At 47.3% G+C, this 16,791-nt stretch overlaps 1 protein-coding gene and 2 non-coding genes across 3 annotated transcripts; all 3 read right to left on the reverse strand.

The window, feature by feature from the left end:
- Positions 1-999: 999 nt before the first annotated feature.
- On the reverse strand, positions 1,000-16,444 carry LOC119951564 (gastrula zinc finger protein XlCGF7.1-like). Its single transcript, XM_038774753.1, has 2 exons — positions 16,221-16,444; positions 1,000-2,394 (listed from the first exon to the last, which is right to left on the reverse strand). The coding sequence occupies exons 1-2, from the start codon at positions 16,442-16,444 to the stop codon at positions 1,728-1,730; spliced, it is 891 nt and encodes a 296-aa protein (XP_038630681.1). The 3' UTR covers positions 1,000-1,727.
- On the reverse strand, positions 6,966-7,037 carry trnae-uuc. Its single transcript has one exon. It is a non-coding gene; the product is annotated as a tRNA-Glu (tRNA).
- On the reverse strand, positions 8,236-8,307 carry trnae-uuc. The gene has a single exon. It is a non-coding gene; the product is annotated as a tRNA-Glu (tRNA).
- Positions 16,445-16,791: the final 347 nt, after the last annotated feature.

The following is a 16,791-nucleotide window of genomic DNA, read 5'->3' on the forward strand; positions in this document are numbered from 1 at the left end:
TTTCTCTCTCTCTCTCCTTAAATAGTGGGGTTACATTTACCACCTTCCAATCTTCAGGAACCATTCCACAATCTACAGAATACTGAAAGATGATCACCAATGTATCCACTATCTCTACAGCCACCTCTTTCAACACTCTGGGATGTAGCGCATCAGCTTTTGGGGATTTGTTAACTTTCAACCACATTAATTTCTCCAGTACTACTTTTTCACTAATACGAATCTCTTTCAGTTCCTCGTGCTCACTGGTCCCTTGGTTCTCTGGTGTTTCATAGAATTTACAGTGCAGAAGGAGGCCATTCGGCCCATCGGGTCTGCACCGGCTCTTGAAAAGAGCACCCTACCCAAGCCTGCACCTCCACCATATCCCCACAACACAGCAACCCCACCCAACACTAAGGGCAATTTTGGGCACTAAGGGCAATTTATCATGGCCAATCTACCTAACCTGCACATCTTTGGACTGTGGGAGGAAACCGGAGCACCCGGAGGAAACCCACGCACACATGGCGAGGATGTGCAGACTCCGCACAGACAGTGACCCAAGCCGGAATCGAACCTGGGACCCTGGAGCTGTGAAGCGATTGTGCTATCCACAATGCTACCGTGCGTTTTTAGGACAATTTCTGTATCTTCCTCCGTGAAGACAGACACACATTGTTTAGTTTCTCTGTCATTTCCTTATTCCCCATTATAAACTCTCCTGTCTCTGTCTGGAATGGACCCACATTGATCTTTACTAATCTTTTCCTTTTCACATCCCTATCAGAGCTTTTCCAGTCGGTTTTTATGTTTCTCCCCAGTTTGCTCTCGTGTTCTATTTTTTAAAATCAGTTTCTTGGTCCTCCTTTGCTGAATTCCAAACAAGTTCCCAATCCTCAGGCTTATTTCTATTTTGGTCACTTCAAGAGCCGCTTCCTTTGATTTAATGGGATCTTGAACTTTGATTTCTGTTCCTTAAAGGAATATATTTTTGTTGTATTCTGTAAAATGAAAGTCACCAAAGTCCCAAAGAACCATAGGCTGCTCTCCCCTTTGAGAGAGAGAGAGCTTACTGGTGATGACTTAACTTGAGGGTCACCACACTTCAGGTGAGGGGCAATGTTGAGAAGGCAGGGTCTTGATGGATAACCTCTCTGTATGGGAATCGAACCTATGCTGTTGGCGTCGCTCCGCATCATGAACCAGCCAACTGAGCTAACTGACCACCTTGTAAATATGTAATATTTCCTTTAATATTAGCTATTCCCTGTTTCCCATCAGTGTCCCTATCCACTTCAAACAACTTGCCCCTCATACCCTCATAGTTTTCTTCTGAGGAACACCCAAATAAATCAAACAGAAAAAAAACATATAACCACCACAGCCCATCTCCATGGCAAGGTGGCATGCTTTGGAGGTTCCAAATAGAAATGGGAACTAAATATCTTCAAACTTACAAACACTCTTTCGCTCTGTGATTCTCGTGACATTTAGAACCAGGCAATTGCAACAAGTCTCAATGAGACTGGAGGCAACGTCATGAGACCAGCCAGTCCAGTAGAAAAAAACCGTCTGATCGTACCCATTGATCAACTGTCAGAATGAACAAAATGCAGTCCTGGGTGTAATTGAGAGCAGAAACAATAACAGAATCCAACTCCTGTAATCAATTGTGAACTTGTTGGTGTCTCAGCAGGTGCAATGAATCACATATTTCCTTCCCAGGCTGAGAGCACGAGTGGCCTCTATCCAGTGTGAAGTCGTTGGTGTGTCCACAGGCTGGATGAGTGAATAAATCCTTTCCCACACTGAGAGCAGGTGAACGACCTCTCCCCAGTGTGAACTCGCTGATGTGACTGCAGGGTGTCTGACCGAGTGAATCTCTTCCCACACTGAGAGCAGGTGTATGGCCTCTCCCCAGTGTGAACTCGCTGGTGTTTCTTCAATATGGATAGCTCAGTAAATCCCTTCCCACAAGCAGAGCAGGTGAATGGCCTCTCTCTGCTGTGAATCCGGTGGTGTTTCACTAGTACGGATGAAACACGGAATCCCTTCCCACACTGAGAGCAGGTGAACGGCCTCTCCCCAGTGTGAACTCGCTGATGTTTCTTCAGGCTGGATAACTCAGTGAATCCCTTCCCACACTGAGAGCAGGTGAATGGCTTCTCGCCAGTGTGAACCCGTTGGTGGCTCTTCAGCTGGGATATCTGAGTGAATGTCTTCCCACACTGAGAGCAGGTGAACAGTCGCTCCCCAGTGTGAATTAGCTGATGATTCCGCAAGTTGGATGAATCACAGAATCCCTTCCCACATTGAGAGCATGCGAATGGCTTATCGCCGGTGTGAATTCGCTGGTGTGCCCGCAGGTTGGATAACACAGCAAATCCCTTCCCACACACAGAATAGGTGAATGGCCTCTCCCCAGTGTGAATGCGTCGATGATCTTCCAGCACAGATGGGGATCTGAATCCCTTCCCACAGTCCCCACATTTCCACGGGTTCTCCATGTTTTGGGTCTCCTTCTGTCTCTCCAGGTCGGACAATCAGTTGAAGTCTTGTCCACACACAGAACACATGTACGGTCTCTCTCCGCTGTTAATCGTGTGATGTTTTTTTCAGGCTGTGTAACTGGTTAAAGCTCTTTGCACAGTCAGTGTTCTGGAACACTCTCACTCGGGTGTGTGTGTCTCGGTGCTTTTCCAGTCACACTGATGATTAAAATATTTTGAAGCTGACAGAACAGATAAACATTTCTCCTTCTAGATTCAAAGGCCAATGATATTCAGGTCCCAAGGAATAGAGTGACTCCATCACATCGAGAATTACGTTTGAGTTTTCGGTCTGTAATTCCTCCTCTTCTAAGATCCTATAAAAAGAGTTTACAAAATGAGTTTACAAAAGTGGAGGATAGAATTTCAGAATGGACAATTCTCGTTTCTATGGAACATTTTTTCCTCTCTCATTCCCCAATGCCTAGTCTCCAAACACTACCCCAGATGTCGTCTTCAGGAGTGGATTCGGAGGGGCGGAGAATCAGAGCTGTGAGCATTGGGAAAGAGACCATCCTTTTAGCCAGACAAAGAAATGTGTCAAGCTGAGGGAGCAAAGGATGTCAATGTCTTTAAGAGAGAGAGACCTGGGCCAAGCTTTGAGAGTCTGCACCCTCCCTGATTCACTTCCTTTCCCTTCAGTTGCTGCAAGTGATCAACTGAAGGTGAGAATGAGAAAATAAATGGAAAGGGGGAGAAAAGAAAGCGTTTTACTCACAGATGTTGGAGACAGGAGGTGTGATGCTCAAGCTCATTCAGAGTGAGGAGCAGCAGCTTTGCTGGGCAGGAATGAGCAGGTCAACAAGCGCAATTTCCAAACTCCGCAGGCAGACAATGGTGGAACTCTGATTGGCTGGCGGAGAAGAGTCCTTCCGGTCCTCCCAGTTTGCCATTGGTCAATACCTCGACATGTGGGTCAAGGGGGCGGGGACTCCCTGCACATGCGCACCTACCCCGTCCTTTGAACATGCCCAGTACCGGACCTGGGAGGAGATCACTGAGCGGCTTCTCGCTCTGGCGGGAGCCGTCAGCCGGTTGCCTGGAAACCTTGTCTGGAGGAGGTGACGGGGGAGGGGGAACAATGGGGACGGGACTGCGCACTGGAACCCACAGACGTGACCATGGAGCAGAGTGATTTGTTATTGGTTGATTCAGGCAGGGCTCTATTGTGACGTCACAATTCGGAGCTTGGACAATGAGTTTCAGACCAAAATTTCCTCCTCATCTGGGAGCTCAGTGTTTCCCCCTTTCCATTTCCTTTCTCATTCTGGGGGGGCATTGGGTTCTTACAGCAACTGAAGGGAAAGGAAGTGAATCCAGGGAGGGTGCAGACTCTGGAAAGCTTGGCCCAGGTCTCTCTCTCCCTTAAAGACATTGACATCCTTTGCTCCCTCAGCTTGACACATTTATTTGTCTGGCTAAAAGAATGGTCTATTTCCTAATGTTCACATTAAAGGGGTTAAGCCATTTATTATTATTTCTTGTCTTCTGATATAGTTCTGTGAATAAGTTCTCTATTTTGTTACAGCACAGAAGGAGTCCATTCAGTCACTTGAGTCCATGCCGACTCTGCAGAACAATTCAGGCTGTCCCATTTCCCCTCGATATCACGATACCTCTGCAAGTTTATTTCCTTCAGGTACCCTTCTACGTTCAGTTTCAAATAATCTTATCATCGCAATTTGCACCACTAGGTAGTGAGTTCCAAGTCATCAGCACTCACTACTGAAATAAAGTTCTCCCCTACTGCCCCATATGTCCAATCATGGGTGAATATTAGATACAGCAGAGTGAAAATGGAGGGAGAGTGTGTGGGATGGAAATTTATAGCTTTAGGGGAATGAGGGAAGAAAAATATTCCAGCAAAACTAGAAATGTCTTCTGAATTTCTATTTTATTTGACAGTATGATATTTATAATCTTTTACAGTATATTAGAAAGTGAGGATTTACAGACAGTAATCTGAAAGTAAATGTTGCATCTGAGTCTGACAGTCACTTGATTCCTTGTGACCTGAATTTCATCAGACTTTGAATCTAGAAGTAGAAATGTTTGTCTGTCTCAAGAGATTTTAAAGCACCAAGACACACGCACACCTGGGTAATTGCGTTTCAAGGAACTGATTGGAAAAAGCATCAACCAATTACTTTGTTTTATAAATTTAGAATACCCAATTATTTTGTCCAATTAAGGGGCAATTTAGTGCGGCTAATCCACCTAACCTGCACATCTTTGGGTTGTAGGGGTGAGACCCACGCAGACATGTGGAGAATGTGCAACTCTACACAGACACGGGGCCGGGATTGAACCAGTGCTAACCACTGCACCACCGTGCTGCCCTGGTGTTACCCACTTACACAGCCTGAAAAAACATCGCACCATTCAGAGTGGAGAGAAATCCTGCACGTTTTTGCTGTGGACGAGGCTTCAACTGATTATGAAAACTGGTGAGTCCCAAGGATGCCTGCACCATGGAGGAACCCTGAAAATGTGGGCACTGTGGGAAAGGATTCAGATCCCCATCTGTGCTGGAAACTCATCAATGTTGTCACACTGGGGAGAGGCCACTCACCTGCTCTGTGTGTGGGAAGGGATTCACTCAGTCATCCCACCTGCTGACACATCAAAGGGCTCACACTGGGGAGAAGCCATTCACCTGCTCTGCATGTGGACAGGGATTCACTGAATCATTCAGCCAGATAATGAGCAATAAAAGCTGGCCCAACACCACCCAGATTTTCGCTGCTTCATAATCTCTCTTCCTTTGCAGCCAATCACAGTCCATTTCTTCCTGCCTCTGTGTTTATTGTTGACCTGCTGCACTTGTAACTTTTCCAGCCCTGACGTGAAATGACAAAGGTCGCTTAACTCTTTGAGGCAGAGCTCTTTCCTATGAAATTGTGATTTAGCTTAGTTGAACGGTTCGGTGGACAACAATAAATCATAATTCCCTGACCGAGAATCGAACCCGGGCCGCAGCGGTGAGAGCGCCGAATGTGAACCACTAGACCACCATGGAAACTGACAAGTAGAATTTTAACCCGGCTGACATTATATCAGCTCTCGCGTGAAACTACACATGTCACTTAACTGATTCTAGCAGAGCTCTTTTCTGTGAAACTGTGATACAGCTTCGTTGAACAGTTTGGTGGACAACAATAATTCATCATTCCCTGGCCGGGAAACCAGGCCGTGGCGGTGAAAGCACCGAATTCTAACCACTAGACCACCAGGGAAACTGAAAAGCAAAAGTAAAAACCATCTGACACTATATCATTCACCTTTTATGTTCATGTCCGAGTTTTCATTAGAAATATACAAACTTCCATGTTTACAATGAACACAAGTGACATCTTCAGCCAATCACAACACCGATTGCTGTTTGCTGCAACATGAAATCGACAGTGAGATGAAACAGCCCAACAAGCTGCTCATGTGTCACTTCCAACTTACAAAACCCACCAACCTTCTCACTGTGGCTCCTGTGAAACGTACAACGCAACATCCGGCGGACATTCATCAGTAATTAGTAAGAACTCATTTCAATTGTTAAATACATTGTTTCTCGCAATTACGGTTTGATCAAAATTTGAATAGTTTCCAATTTTTGTTGATCTTTTTCCGAAGTGAAACTATCACGTTTGCTCAACATACACAAACTCTCCTGCTTCATACTGGGCACAACATCAAAACGTACTCATCTGCAACTATGAGGCAAAGCTTCCTCATTCCGATTTGTTGTTAAACATTAGCACAATACGTCATCTCACAGCCTTGTGAAATTTACACTTCCACATGTTTTGAATGAGATTAATTCTTGCCCGGCTCCACAGTGGGTGAGTGAGGGGCAAGCAGCAGGATTTTACCCAAACTCTCCATTCACTCGCTGCCAGCAGAACGCGGAGACTGCAGCTTCAATCTGCTGGTTACTGCCCATCCCAGGGACACTCTAACCAGGGCAAACATCCCAATACACCGAGCACAGGCTCAGAAACATGCAGGTAGCTTATATTCAGCTCACTTAACCTCCCAGCAACATTCCACAAAACCTCAGTGAGTGGCACTACCTTTGAGCTTCTTCTGTTTTATTCAGCTCCTGTGACCTCAATGGACTGAATAATTTCAGTTAGAAGTTTTCTTGTCATCACACCCAAGATTTGGAACCAGATCTGGGAGATAATTTTGTTTATGTGAGCAATAAAAGCTGGCTCAATACCGGCCAGATTTCTGCTGCTTCATAATCTCTCTTTGTTTGCAGCCAATCACGGCCCATTTCTTCCTGTCTCTGTGTTTATTGTTGACCTGTGCATTTGTAACTTTGCCAGCTCTCACGCGAAACTACAAATGTCAATTAACTGATTCTAGCAGAGCTCCTTTCAGTGAAACTGCAATACAGCTTTGTTGAACAGTTTTGTGGACAACAATAATTTATCATTCCCTAACCAGGAATCAAACCCGGGCCACGGCGGTGAAAGCGCCAAATCCTAACCACTAGACCACCAGGGAAACTGACACGCAAAAGTTATACCGCCTGACACTATATCATTCACCTTTTATATTCATGTCCGAGTTTTCATTAGAGATATACAAACTTCAATGTTTAGAATGAACATAAGAAAAATCTTCAGCCAATCAGAACACCGATTGCCGTTTGCTGGAACATGAAATTGACAGTGAGACGAAACAGCCCAACAAGCTGCTCATGTGTCACTTCCAATTTACAAAACCCACCAACCTTCTCACTGTGGCTCCTGTGAAACTTACAACGCAACATCCGGCGGACATTATCAGTAATTAGTAAGAACTCATTTCAATTGTTAAATACATTGTTTTTCGCAATTACGTTTTGATCAAAATTTGAATAGTTCCCAATTTTTGTTGATCTTTTACCGAAGTGATACTATCACGTTTGCTGAACACACACAAACTCCCCTGTGTCATACTGTGTAGAACATTAAAACGTACTCATCTGTATCTATGAGGCAAAGCTTCCTCGTTCCAATTTGTTGTTAAAGATTAGCACACTACGTCATCTCACAGCCTTGTGAAATTTACACTTCCACAAGTTTTGAATGAGATTAATTCTTGCCCGGCTCCACAGTGGGTGAGTGAGGGGCAAGCAGCAGGATTTTACCCAAACTCTCCATTTACCCGCTGCCAGCAGAACGCGGAGACTGCAGCTTCAATCAGCTGGTTACTGCCCATCCCGGGGACACTCCAACCAGGAGCAAACCTCCCAATACACCGAGTACAGGCTCAGAAACATGCAGGTAGATTATATCCAGCTCACTTAACCTCCCAGCAACATTTCCACAATTCCTCAGTGAGTGGCACTACCTTTGAGCTTCTTCTGTTTTATTCAGCTCCTGTGACCTCAATGGACTGAATAATTTCAATTAGAAGTTTTCTTGTCATCACACCCAAGATTTGGAACCAGATCTGGGAGATAATTTTGTCTGTGTGGGCAATAAAAGCTGACTCAACACCGGCCAGATTTCTGCTGCTTTATAATCTCTCTTCGTTTCCAGACAATCACGGCCCATTTGTTCCTGCCTCTGTGTTTGTTGTTGACCTGTGCACTTGTAACTTTGCCAGCTCTCACGCAAAACTACAAATGTCAATTAACTGATTCCAGAAGAGCTCTTTTCTGTGAAATTGCGATACAGCTTCGTTGAACTGTTTTGTGGACAACAATAATTTATCATTCCCTGACCGGGAATCGAACCCGGGCCGTGGCAGTGAAAGCGCCAAATCCTAACTACTAGACCACCAGGGAAACTGACAAGCAAAAGTTAAACCACCTGACAGTATATCATTCACCTTTAATTTTCATGTCCATGTTTTCATTCGAAAGATACAAAATTACATGTTCAGAATGAACACAAGTGACATCATCAGCCAGTCACAACACCGATTGCTGTTACCTGGAACATGAAATCGACAGTGAGACGAAACAGCCCAACAAGCTGCTCATGTGTCACTTCCAACTTACAAAACCCACCAACCTTCTCACTGTGGCTCCTGTGAAACTTACAACGCAACATCCGGCGGACATTATCAGTAATTAGTAAGAACTCATTTCAATTGTTAAATACATTGGTTTTCGCAATTACGTTTTGATCAAAATTTCAATAGTTTCCAATTTTTGTTGATCTGTTTCGGAAGTGAAACTATCATGTTTGCTGAACATACACAAACTCCCCTGTTTCATACTGGCAGGAACATTAAAACGTACTCATCTGTAACTATGAGGCAAAGCTTCCTCATTCCGATTTGCTGTTAAACATTAGCACAATATGTCATTTCACAGCGTTGTGACATTTACACTTCCACAAGTTTTGAATGAGATTATTTCTTGCACGGCTCCATGGAGCATGGCTGAGGAGTGAGAGGGGACACCCCTCCCCCTCCCCAGCACTGCGAGCTGACCACACCCCCAGGCAACAAGCATGAGGGCCATATTTGGTAAGCACACAGCCGCTGGGGAAAAAACAATAAGACGATAGCAAACATACAATTCCTCACCAGTTACACAGAGACTAACATCAGTTCAAAAGAAAAACATCAGCACCCTGTATTGCCCCCAAACAAGGAGCAGCCACAAACACAGGTCACCCTGCTGGAGTGGCTGTTGCTTCAGGATGCGGAAGGGGTGTGAAGAATTTGGGATATATATACAAGTGGCTGGGGGAGCAGAGAGGCGAGTGGGTGGTGAAGATCAAGGAGAAATGGGAAGCAGAGTTGGGAGGGGAGATCAATTGGTGAGAATGGAATGAGGCACTGCGTAGGATAAACGGGACCCCCTCTTGTGCAAGGTTGAGCCTGAACAGTTTAAGGTGGTGCACAGGGTGCATATGACTCAGGCGAGAATGAGTGGCTTCTTCCAGGGGGTAGCAGATCAGTGTGAGAGGTGTGGGTGGGGGCCAGCGAATTAGGTGTACATGTTTTGTGATTGCAAAAAATTGGGAAGATTCTGGGCAGGAGAGTTCGCGGTCTTAGCCAGGATTGTGGAGGAGGAGGTGGACCGGGACCCTCACGCTCGGTGTACATTTGCCTTCGCATTGGTGTGCACTCGCACTCGCAATCCTCCCTCTTGCATTCCTCCTGCTTTTCCCCCAATTCTCCTTCCCTGAAGGTGCTGACTCTGGGGTACAGTTTCACTCTCACCTATTTCTCTCCCCAATGTCACCCAGTGCCTAAATGTTTCCACCTGAAGTTTAAAAAAATTTTGCTAAGGGGGGGGGGGGGGTCACAATCAAATCCAGTGACTGCCGACATGTACTTTGTGTCAGGGTGGGGTGAGTGCGCTCCCCACCCAACTTTTCATCCCAATCCCATGGTTTGGTGACTGGTCCCCGGATGAGTAATGGCGTCCGTAGCTCCCAGGGTCCCCCGCGCTGGTGAAACCGCTCTCTATCCGCCGCGCGGGCGGGCGGCCCGGGACTGCGCATGTACCTAGGTGGGTGTTTTGGTGGGGGGGGGGGGGGGGGGGGGTAGATGAGAACATGCGGGAAAGAGCCCGCCTCCTGACCGCCCTGCTGAGATGTTGACCAATGAAAAAAGTTTGAGAATGGGAGGTACTCTGGTTCTCCAGCCAATCAGAGCGCGGGCTTTGTGTGAGTGATAATTGAGCTTCACACAGACTAAACCTTCCTCCTGTTTTCAACCTCTGTGAGTAAAACACTTTCTTTTCTTCCCTTTCCATTTATTGTCTCATTCTGACCTCAACTGAAGGGAATGGAAGTGAATCCAGGGAGGGTGCAGACTCTGGAAAGCTTGGCCCAGGTCACTCTCTCTCTCTTAAAGACATTGACATCCTTTGGTCCCTCAGCTTGACACATGAAAAAATGAAATGGAAATCACTTATTGTCACAAGTAGGCTTCAAATGAAGTTACTGTAATGTCGCCACATTCCAGCCCCTGTTCAGGGAGGCTGGTACAGGAATTGAACCGTGCAGCTGGCCTGCCTCAAAGCCAGCAATTTAGCCCTGTGCTAAATCAGCCCCACATTTATTTGTCTGGCTAAAAGGATGGTCTCTTTCCTAATGTTCACAGATAAGGGGCTGGATTCCCCTGGAGATGGCTGACATTTAAGGGGACAGTAAGTTAATATGGGCGAGATATGCCCAGTGTTGTTATATGGTACAGATTAGATGTATTATTTTTGGTTCTGTAATAAGGTATATTAACTAATATTTCTAGTCTTGTAATATAATACTAAAGCTACGTACATATTTCCAGACATAGAGCCATTATGGCACAGAACAAATCAATTTAATAGCTTGTCCGTTCCTACTCTGTACAGCTAAACAACCAGTCCCTGTTCCCCTGAAAGTTTATTTCCTTCATGTACCCATTTAATTTCATTTCAAAATTCTTAATCATCTCTGCTACCACCAACTTCAGAGGCAGGAGGTTCGAGAGCTCTTCCTCCAAAATAAAGTTCTTACTTGAAGCAACCCCATGCAGTCTTAAACCCCCCCTCCCCCTCCCACCACCCCTCCACCGCCCCCCCCCCCCCCCACCACCACCACGCCCCCCCCCCCACCACCACCACACAAACATCTCTAAATATCTAATCAAATCATACAGTTATGTACATTACCCAAAATTTTAGTCCAGTAATGTAGACATATCATAGAATCATAGAATTTACAGTGCAGAAGGAGGCCATTCAGCCCATCGAGTCTGCACCAGTCCTTGGAAAGAGCACCATACCCAAGCCCACACCTCCACCCTCCCTGTAACCCAGTAACCCCACCCAACCTTTTTGAACACTAAGGCCAATTTAACATGGCCAATCCACCTAACCTGCACTTCTTTGGACTGTGGTAGGAAACCGGAGCACCTGGAGGAAACCTACGCAGACACGGGAAGAACGTGCAGACTCCGCATAGACAGTGACCCAAGCTAGGAATCGAACCTGGGACCCTGGAGCTGTGAAGCAACTGTGCTAACCACTATGCTATCATAGCTGCAGAAAGACTTTCAGGAGAATGGTGAATATTAGATACAGCAGTGTGAGAATGGAGGGTGAGTGTGTGGGATGGAGATTTGCAGTTTTTGAGGAATGAAAGAGGACTGAATATTCCAGAGAAACTAGAGTTGTCTGTTCTTAATTTCTATACTGTGCTGACAGTGATGACTTTTGTAAACTCATTTTACAGGACATCAGAATGTGAGGATTTGCAGACAGAAATCTCAAATTAAATCTCAGATGAAGATCTGACAGTCACTTGATTCATCAGGACATGATTATCATCGGCCTTTCAATCAAGAAGGAAAAATAATTTTACTGTTCTGTCTTCTTCAAAAGGCTTTAAACATCAGTCTGAGCTGAAAAATCTACCAAGCCCCAGGCATCTGAGTGAGAGTGTTCCAGTTCACTGACTGTGGAAAGAGCTTTAACCAGTTACACAGCCTGAAAACACATCGCACCATTCACAGCGGGGAGAAACCGTACTCACGTTCAGTGTGGATAACTCAGCTGATCATCGAACCTGGAGAGCCACCATGAAGAAACCATGGAAATGTGGGGACTGTGGGAAGGGATTCTGCTCCCCATCGGTGCTGGAAACACATCAACGTGTTCACACTGGGGAGAGAACATTCATTTGGGCAGCACGGTAGCATGGTGGTTAGCATAACAGCTCCAGGGTCCCAGGTTCGGTTCCCGGCTGGGTCACTGTCTGCGGAGTCTGCACGTCCTCCCCGTGTGTGCGTGGGTTTCCTACGGGTGCTCCAGTTTCCTCCCACAGTCCAAAGATGTGCGGGTTAGGTGGATTGGCCATGCTAAATTGCCCGTAGTGTCCTAAAAAATAAGGTTGGGGGGGGGGGGGGGGTTGTTGGGTTACGGGTGTAGGGTGGATACATGGGTTTGAATAGGGTGATCATTGCTCGGCACAACATCGAGGGCCGAAGGGCCTGTTCTATGTTCTATCTGTTCTGAGTGTGGTTAGGGATTCAGTCATTCACCCCAACTGCTGACACACCAGCGAGTTCACTCTGGGGTGAGACCGTTCACCTGCTCTGTGAGGGAAGAGATTCTCTCAATTAACCAACCTGCTGACACACCAGAGAGTTCACTCCGGGGAAAGGCCGCTCACCTGCAGTGTGTGTGGGAGGGGATTCACTTAGCCATCCATCCTGCTGAGACATCAGTGAGTTCATACAGGTGAGAAGCCATTGACCTGCCCTCTGTGTGGTAAGGTATTCAGTCATTCATCCCAACTGCTGAGATACCAGCGAGTTCACACTGGGGAGAGACCATTCAGCTGCTCTCTGCACACAGAGGTTTAGAACATGACCTACACTGAAATGTAAATCACTTATTGTCACTGAAGTTACTGTGAAAAGCCCCTAGTCGCCATATTCCGGCGCCTGTTCAGGAGGCTGGTACGGGAATTGAACTGTGCTGCTGGCCTGCCTTGGTCTGCTTTAAAAGCCAGTGATTTAGCCAGTGTGCTGAACCGAGTTCACACCGGAGAGATGCCATTCACCTGCTCTCAGTGTGGAAAGGGATTCACTCAGTTATCCAGCCTGCTGAGACACCAACGAGTTCTCAAGTCATTGAAGGAGTTGGATTCTGCTACAGTTGCTGCTGTTAATCACATCCAGGACTGAACCATGTTCATTCTGACACTTGGTGAAGTGGGAGGGTCGGAGGGTTTCTTTCTGCTGGACTGGCCGGTCTCACGACTTTGCTTCCAGTGGGCTGAAGCTCTTTGAGCCTGGGAGAGCACATTTCCACTGAAATGACCCACAGAGGCTGATGAAGGACATTTATTTTATCCTGGTTAGTAAATAGTGTTCCGCCACCACAGACAAATTTAACATAGATACAGAAAGAACTGGAAAAATTGAGCAGGTCCGGCAGCATCTGTGGAAAGAGAAGGAGAGGGCATGAAATGAAATGAATGAAATGAAAATCGCTTATTGTCACGAGTAGGCTTCAAAATGAAGTTACTCTGAAAAGCCCCTAGTCGCCACATTCCGGCGCCTGTTGGGGGAGGCTGTTACAGGAATCGAACCGTGCTGCTGGCCTGCTTGGTCTGTTTTCAAAGCCAGCGATTTAGCCCTGTGCTAAACAGCCCCTGTTTCAAAGTGTTATTTAGAGTATAGAACATAGAACATAGAACAGTACAGCACAGAACAGGCCCTTCGGCCCTCGATGTTGTGCCGAACAATGATCACCCCACTTAAACCCACATACCCGTAAGCCAACAATCCCCCCATTAACCTTACACTACGGGCAATTTAGCATGGCCAATCCACCTAACCCGCACATCTTTGGACTGTGGGAGGAAACCGGAGCACCCGGAGGAAACCCACGCACACACGGGGAGGACGTGCAGACTCCACACAGACAGTGACCCAGCCGGGAATCGAACCTGGGACCCTGGAGCTGTGAAGCATTGATGCTAACCACCATGCTACCGTGAGGCCCCTTATTTGTGGCAGGTTTGTTGTGAATTTCTCCCTGACTCTGTCGGCAAGTTCTCCGCCGCAATTTAACCACATTTTGTCACTTTTCTGGGCCCTGGGGAATTCTCCCCGGTCAAGCCCACACTGAGAATCATCTTCATCACTGGGGAGCTGAAGTCGCCGGCCAGACCGGCTTCTCACAGATCGGCCCACCGTTTGGAAAGGGTGCCCCAATTTCTATAAGTCAGCTTGAGGCTCCCCCACCCACGAGCAATCTCACTCCTCACACACATGGCGTTATCCCACAACTCCCCATGGGCTATGGGGTCACTGATGACCCCCCTTTCTCAGGGCTTCCCATGTCTGTGTGGACCAGTACTGAACGGCACCTGGCTGGGGTTTCCCTGGTGAGGCCGGTAGATGCCAGGAGCCGATAGATCCTGGGTTTTAAACCCAGTTAAGTGTTCGAGGCTCAATCCCACCCATTGTGGGTGAGATCCTGATCGTGACGCCGTGCGAGACCGGGTTAGATCTAATGAGGTGTATCACCTGCCTGGAAGCCTGGGGGAAGCTACATCTACCGGCTGCACGGTGCTCCTGTTCGGGCGCAACACAGCTGGTAGATCGTACCCAGAGTTTTTGTTTTCAAATATATTTATTCAAATTTTCAACGATTTTCAACCAGACACTCCAAACAGAGAAAGAGATAAAGCACAAAACAAGCAAAAATTATACATGGCATTTCCAACAAAACACAATAACGCCCATTTAACAAATAAACATGCCAGTAAGGAAAACGCCCCACTCTAACCTAAACAAAAGAGAAAAAAAAAGGAAAAACCAACCCCCCCATCCCCCGGGCAACGTTCCGCGAGAAAGTCTAGGAACGGTTGCCACCGCCTGGAGAACCCCTGAACAGACCATCGCAAGGCAAACTTTATCTTTTCCAGCTTGATGAACCCTGCCATATCATTAATCCAAGCTTCCAAGCTTGGGGGCTTCGCATCCCTCCACATTAGTAGGATCCTCCCCCGGGCTACCAGGGACACAAAGGCCAGAACACCGGCCTCTTTCGGCTCCTGCACTCTCGGCTCGTCCCATACCCCGAATAATGCTATTCCCCAGATCGGCTTGACCCGGGTGTTCACCACTTTGGACACAGTCCTCGCAAAGCCCCTCCAGAACACCTCCAGCGCCGGGCACGTCCAGAACGTATGGGTGTGATTTGCTGGGCTCCCTGAGCACCTCACACACCTGTCCTCCACCCCAAAAAACATACTCATCCTCGCCCCTGTCATATGCACCCTATGAACAACTTTGAACTGTATTAGGCTGAGCCTGGCACAAGAGGAGGAGGAATTAACCCGACTCAGGGCATCAGCCCACAGATCCTCATCCAGCTCCTCCCCGAGCTCCTCCTCCCACTTGCCCTTTAACTCCTGCACCGAGGCCTCTTCCACTTCCTTATAGATCGCCGAGACCTTGCCTTCTCCAATCCATAGGCCCGAAATCACCCTGTCCTCAATCCTTCATGCTGGGAGCATGGAAATTGCCTCACCTGCCGGCTCACAAACGCCCTCACTTGCATGTACCTAAAAGCATCCCCGGGAAGTAACCCAAATTTCTCCTCTAGTGCCCCTAGGCTCGCAAAAGGCACATCGATGAATAGGTCCCCCATTTTTAAAATCCCTGCCCGATGCCAGCTCAGAAACCCCCCATCCATCCTATCCGGGACAAACCTGTGGTTCTCTCATATCGGGGACCAGACCGAGGCCCCCATCTCGCCCCTATGTTTCCTCCACTGCCCCCAGATCATCAGAGACGCTGCCACCACCGGACCCGTGGTGTACCTTGTTGGCAGGAGCGGCAACGGTGCAGTCACCAACGTCCCCAGACTCATACCCACACAAGACGCCACCTCTAGCCTCTTCCACGCCGCCCTCTCCCCCTCCATTACCCACTTACGGATCATCGCCAGATGAGCTGCCCAATAATAGCCACATACATTCGGCAGCGCCAGCCCCCCTCTGTCCCTGCTACACTCCAAAAACGCCCTCTTCACCCTCAGAGTCTTATTCGCCCATACGAATCCCATGATGCTCCTGCTCACCCATTTTTAAAAAAACCTTGGGGATTAGGATGGGCAGGCACTGGAACACAAATAGGAACCTCGGGAGGACCGTCATCTTGACCTACTGCACCCTCCATCTGTTCCACCAACCGTGTCAAATTGAGCTTATGCAGGGCCCCCCAGCTCCTAGCTACCTTGATCCCCAGGTATCGAAAGCTCCTCGTTCGGTTCCAACTTCGATCTCCTCTGCAGACACAACAGCAGCTGAGGTATTTCGACCATTGACACGTTGTGCCTGATCTCCACCGGGGATAATTTCTTCAATTTCTACAGTATTCACTTCATCAATCTTTGCGACAGAAACAGAACGAACTGCTCCGTGTATTTTACCATTTGCCCAACAATATATAATCCACATAGTCACGATCATTGTTCTGAATGCCTGGATATAATGTTCACTCTTAGCAATCGTTTACTGTCTGAGCAATTGGCAGGTAGACCACCAAAACAATGGGAAAGATTCTGTCAACAGCGAGTTAAACTGGATAACTATGGAAACGGGTGATGTGGGATGATGTAAACAAACATGGTGGGTACCGTGACAACACGGAACTCTGTCACAATAGCATCATAGCCGACAGTGTGATGTCACAGGGACCACAATTCCCCAATTTAGAGAATCAAGTCAGGAAGCAAAGAACAAGGGGCAGAATTCTCTGTTTGAGAGGCTAAGTGTAGACACCAGGACTGAATGGGAGGTGTTCC

Source organism: Scyliorhinus canicula, chromosome 17, assembly GCF_902713615.1.
Source record: "Scyliorhinus canicula chromosome 17, sScyCan1.1, whole genome shotgun sequence".
Taxonomy (NCBI): Eukaryota; Metazoa; Chordata; class Chondrichthyes; order Carcharhiniformes; family Scyliorhinidae; genus Scyliorhinus; species Scyliorhinus canicula.